Source organism: Ursus arctos, chromosome X, assembly GCF_023065955.2.
Source record: "Ursus arctos isolate Adak ecotype North America chromosome X, UrsArc2.0, whole genome shotgun sequence".
NCBI lineage: Eukaryota > Metazoa > Chordata > Mammalia > Carnivora > Ursidae > Ursus > Ursus arctos.
In genome coordinates, this window is record NC_079873.1 from 102,844,808 (window position 1) to 102,850,807 (window position 6,000).

Consider the following 6,000-nt stretch of genomic DNA (forward strand, 5'->3'; position numbering starts at 1 on the left):
CTGGATCTAGGGCAGTGGTTCTAAACCTTGAGCGTGCATCAGAATCCTCTGGAGTGTTTGTTAAAACAGATGGCCAGACCCACCCCCAGAGTTTCTGAGTCAGGAGATCTAGAATGGGGGCTCAAGAATTTGCATTTTAACAGGTTCCCAGGTGATGCTTCTGCTGCTTTGAGAACCAACAGTCTAGAGGCACATTCCTGGTCTGACCAGGCTTTAGAAGATAAACAGAATGGGCACTGGTAGTAGCATTTCATTTTAGAAATATGGAGCGTTCCCTTTGCTTTCACAACTTCAGGGCACAGGAGAGTAAGAACAGGTCCAAATCAGGTCTGCAGTCTCTTACCTGAAATCCTTGGGAACATGGACAGCCCAGATCTCAGAATTGTTTGTTTTTAAGTATATAGTTATATACCATACAGTAAATAACACCCAACACAGTAAGAGGCAACAATCCCCAGTCACACACATTAATGTTTCAATGAAAAATTTCAGAGTGGGATGAACAAAAGATTATAAGCAGTCTTTCACTCCACTTTAGGTCAGGTTTCAGTGGCAAGTGAGTTATAAAAACCTGATTTTTAGTCCTATTTTGATTTCTGAATTACGGATAAGAGACTATAAACCTACACCCTTAGAAGTGAAAATGTGTTTTTCCTTACTATTTTTATTTCTTACCTGCTTTAGAATCCTTCATCACCACATGAAAAAAAATGGTTTATATTTGGAAATAACAAGTCATGAAAATGAAAACGTGCAAGGGTAGAGAAGCTTATCTCGATCTGGGCAAGCTTTTGATTTTCAGAAACCCATAAAATGATTAAGCACCGGAAGTAGAGACTGACAACTCTCAGAGCTAGTAATTGAAACTGGGTAGAAAAAATTCCACGTGGTTTAGTTCAACGAATTTAGTTGTGTCCCCCACCTCCACCCCAAGTTTACTGAAAATAAGTAGTTTAAAAAAAATTCCATTTATTATCCCTTTAGAAGATCCTAAATCCAGATGCAACAACCTTGTTTTAATATAACACTAATGTGTTTATTCTGTTTTTGCTCGCTTTTCACAGATAAAACTAAGGGTAGATTTGGGAAAGTTCAGCGGTTTTTGCCTTGATTTGGCAAAAAGAAAAAAGACACTTAAAAGTAAATTAATTTTTTAAAAAGTAAATTGGTTAACATTTAAACTATTGCTTGAAAAGAAATGTAATATACTATTATTACTAACAAACCAAATTTTTACATACCTACCAAGTGACTTTAATTTTGTAAGAGGTGGTTAAGTGTTGTATGGATATTTATATTCCCCGCCCCCCGCCCTCAGTTTTCTTTTACCCATAAAATTACTCCCACACCTTTCCCCCATAGCTTCAAGAATTTAGGAAACTTCACATCATGGCTAAACATGTCTTTTCACTTGTCTTGCTAAGGTGGGAAGCCAACTTACTCCTTGACTTCTCATTACAGCACCAGTCTGTTTTAGATTCTTCTTTAGGTTTTCTGCAATCAGACCCCACAGAGGTAGCACTTTCTTCCTCACACTTGGGATTCAATTTTTTTTAATTTGATACATTTATATTATGACTGCCATTGTAGCAATAACTAGCACCTCTATCACATAATTATCATTTCTTTTTAGTGGCTGGAATAATTAAGATCTAGTCTCTTAGGAAGTCTGATTAGAATACAGTACTGTTGTCTATATTCACTATATTGTTCAAGGATTTGCTTCTTGAATTGTTGTTACAATTGTTATTTAGTGCCTAACACACAGTACGTGTTTGCTCGATAAATATTTGTTGGACTAATTAATGAAGGAAGGAAACAGAAATTCTTTCCAATTGTATGATAAGGACTGAACATTTGAAGAATTCTTTGCAAAGAACTTTAGCCAGATCTCATTTATTTCAGGTTGCTTATTAATAAGTTAGTAACCTCAAATACTACAAACTTAGCATTAGAATAGTACCTAAGCCAGCAAGTTCATTACTGTAGATTTCATAATCTCCTGTTTTTTCATACTCCCAGAAAGCCTTTTCCAGAAATACATCCACACAATTGAGGCTCCAAGAGTCTCAAATAGTTAAGAGGTCCATATGCTCTTGAGTCTTGTTTTCTGAATATCGCAATGATTTTTCAGACGTGGGTAAAACACAAAACAGGACAAGCCTCCATGATCTGTCCACTGTAACTAGGTAGCTCTTTATAAGGAATGCAATGACTATTTCCCTTTATCAGCTCCCCAACTTTTCTTCAGCATCAACACTTGCTGTTATTTCAGACGAATCATAGTAGTAATAATTAGAGTGCAGTGTGAACTACTCTGAAGAAAGGCACCAGAGAAAAAATGATTTAGATGACAAAAAAACAATCTCACTCTGTTCTACAAAGTTAAGTCCTTCACAGTACTAGGGTTCGGCCACTGAGAATTTACCGTGTGCCAGAGACTATCCAAAGCGCTGAGGACACAAAAATGGGACATAATCCCTGGTCTCAGGTAGTGTGTAATATAGAAGGGGACAATGGCTGCCACTATTCTGAGTATCAGAAAATGGGCTTAATACAAATCACAAGAGACTCAAGGTTGCTCAGTCTGTTTAAGCCTTAAAACAGTATTTTCCAAACTTGCCTGATGATAAGAATTACATCAAGGGCCTGTTAAAATAAAAATTCCAAGGGCTCTCTCCAGGACATTCTCATTCAGTAGGTTTGGGGTCAGCTCTCCACTTGATTTACTGGACCAGGTAACTTTTGGAAACATGCTCTAGAAAAAAGTTACAATATGCAGCAACTCCCTTAAAATGTTAGGAAATGTCTAGAAAATACAACTTACTAACTGGAGGCAGAAAAGGCTGACTTGCCACAGATTTTCTGGAGGAAAGCTTTGCCTCAGAAGAAAAAGTGGGGAAGGACTCATCTTCTAGGCTTCGGAAAAAAAAAAAAAGCGTCATTTGGCAGTTCCCAGGAAGTCTGGATCCTTGCCGACAAGGAATCCAGTTTCCTTTTTAAGGAGGTGAGAAGGATTCTGAATAGAGAAAAATGTTCAAACATTTGACCCTCAGGTCAGGGGTCGGTGATCAGTTTCATCACATGGGCAGCGCAATGTTTGGAACCAAATAAAATACTACAGAACAGAAAATATCTATTACCTAACCTATCTGCTCCTCAGTGCCGAATGCAGACATAAAGTAGTCATTATTAATTGCCTTCAACCATTTCTGGAAAGAGGCAGAGCATCCAAATAAAGTAAACAAATAATAGCAATTATGGTTTTAAGGCAAAAGGCAGCATATAATAAAAATGAACCTGACAATGATGACAGATGTGGATGAGATCATTTCAAGGTGGGTGTCAAATCTGCTAACATCCTGACAAAGAATTGGAGGAGGGAGGAGAAAGGAGAAAAAGGAGGGGAAATGGCATATAAACAAAGAGCATCTCTCCCCTACCTATGCAAAAACATACCGCAGATGCTATGATGTGAAAAAGAAATCAGATTATAAGCAATTAGTAATCAAGCTACGAAACAGTGTTAATTCCTAAAATGACAGAATCATTTCTTTTTGAAATTGTAACCCCACCCCGCCCATTTCTAAAGGCATATGATGTTGTACTGTGGTGCTTGGCCAAAGGACAAAGAGTAAGTGTATACAAAGAGATGGATGGGTATGGCAAGAAGTCAGAATATATTCTACAGCAGAGTGCCTTCAAACAAAATCATGCAACGGAAAAAAACATTTTGAGTCTGTATTTTTCAGTAGTTCTAATATGACCAACCACCTTCAAATATCTAATAAATCAATTTAACTTTAAAAATCCATACTTATTTAAATGAGAATTTTTGGTTAGACTTCAGAGTGCTGGTAAAAGTTGTGAGTTGTAAGCAAAATAAGCACACAAAGTTTGAAAGGCTAGTATGGATGAAAATCTTCAGCTTACCTAAGTTTCTGTATAAATTTCTGTAGAGCTTACATAGAGCACTATCATTTTAATGCATAAACCCATACAGATGACACCTAAGATGGGATATTAGTTTAAAAGCTAAGGCAGAGGTTTTTAAGCTCCAAGAGCAATTTGTTTTAGGATATGTACTCAGATACAGAAATTAGGAAACGTTTTCTTGAGGCGTAGCAACTGGACAAACTGTTCAAATGCACATTTGCAAACACTCTAAGGGAAATATTTTCCACATTTTATTTTCAAAGCACCCAGAAGGTGGTTCCACATTAGAAGGGCCTCAAGGATAAACTTCTGACATTGCAAATGTGAATGTCCCTAGGTGGTCATTCAAAAATAGATTTTAAAAAACCCAGCACCTCCTACAGGTGGATAATTCATTATCCCCATTAAGTTGTGCAGTTTGAAAATGAGCAAGCTCAAGACATGCTCAGATAAGTTCATGGATATCTCATGCACAGTGGGCTAAAGGGAAATCGAATGCATTCTTAACCTTTTGAGGTCAAAATTTAGGAGGCAAGTGGATTAGGGGCCTAGAGACTGGCAAACTATCCTTTGCTCTACCTATTAATTAGGTATGTGACCTTGGGCAAATAATTTCACCTCTCTGTGACTCCGTTTATTATCTATAAAGTGAGTGGGTTGAACTTTACCACAAAATCCCTTCCAGCTCTAAAATCTAGTGAAACAACTTCACAGAGAGCAAATACAATGCGCTCTGCAAACTGTTTCTTTGAAGCATTAAAGGCCACCAAGAATTACACGGACCAGACATTTCAAATTAATTCTGGGCCGACTCTCCTGGTGTCTGGCGCACAACTGACTGACTCCTTACTTGAACTGCACTGTTTCTCTTTCACAGGGCACTCAAATCTATGGATCTCATCTGGGGTTTGGCAAGTAGAACAGGTAATCTCATTTACAGAAGGAACTAAGGCGTCTGGCTTAAATGCCTTGTTTCAAGTCTCACAATCGGTAAATGACAAAGTCTACTTGACCTCATTGCTCTAAAAAGGCGGACTGGGGGTGGCCAGGAGGTGGTATTGGACAATACGAGACAGTCAGCTGTTCTGTTATCCCTGAACAGCAAACCCTCCCAGGAAAAGGCCTCATGCGGACTACTGGGTTCAAATCCCCTGAAGGTCAGGTCGGCACGGCTTGCGAAACTCATGGTTTGGATCCCGCCAAATCAGAATTCTCGCGGCTGTGAGTGGGTTAAGTTTTTCCCGGGGAGGAGGCAGGGGGAGGACTACAAGGCACAGGGAGCCTATGGAACCCAGGCCCTTGATCTGCGAGGTCTGGGTGCCTGGGATGGGTCAATCACCTGGGAGCCGGTTCCGCTGCCTCGGGCCTCGGACGCACACTGTCCGCACCAAGGGCGCCAGCTTCTGCTTGAAAGCACCTGCCGCCAGGCTTCCACACCGGAACATTTCAGCAACCGCTACTCTGTACCTCCTCCTTTCCTTCTCACGGACCGACCGACGGGTCAAACACCGTGGGCCCCGGCCCGTTGCCCCCCCAGCTCCCCTCACACGCACTCTACGCAAGCTCCTCCTTCCAGCTCCGGGAGGGCATTGGACAGTTGAGCCGGCCAGCTAAGAGCAGGGGAAGGGGAAGCTCGGCTGGAGGCCTACTGCGCAGGCGTAATGCTCAACGCCGCATTGCGATTGGCTCGTACAGCGAGAGATTTGTGCATGCGCCTAGCTGCCTGCACAGTTGAGAAGACTGCGGAGGGAGGTGTTTGCAAGTTTCAACGGGTTGGTGGCAATGTTTTCCGCTGAGCGAGTTTGGAAAGCTGTCCAAGGAGGGAGCCATGGGGCCGCGTTGCCTGGCAGTTGTGGCCGATGCTGCCGCTATGTCGATGGCGGGCACTGATAACAGCGCCTCTCAAAGCGTGGCCATAAGCACCGCATTTTGTTCTCCTGTTCTTGGCTGCTACTCGGTACTTAGCCTTCCGGATTCTCGCAGTATTCCACTTCCAGTCTTTCCATAAGGTCCGAGCCAGAGCACCTGGCTTCCCAGATTCGGAATGCACTTCCGTCTTTTACA

At 41.3% G+C, this 6,000-nt stretch overlaps 1 protein-coding gene across 2 annotated transcripts in view; it reads right to left on the reverse strand.

Annotated features, from left to right (window-relative positions):
• Window positions 1-5,586, reverse strand: part of AIFM1 (apoptosis inducing factor mitochondria associated 1) — a 31,610-nt gene extending 26,024 nt beyond the window's left edge. The window contains exon 1 of one of the 2 annotated variants that reach the window (XM_026520577.4): window positions 5,276-5,586. In XM_026520577.4, the coding sequence (XP_026376362.1) occupies window positions 5,276-5,381 (106 nt within the window). In that variant the 5' untranslated portion in view covers window positions 5,382-5,586. The remainder of the gene's footprint in view (window positions 1-5,275) is intronic. The other variant, XM_044391630.3, reaches the window with a different exon arrangement.
• Between the last annotated feature and the right edge of the window lie 414 nt (window positions 5,587-6,000).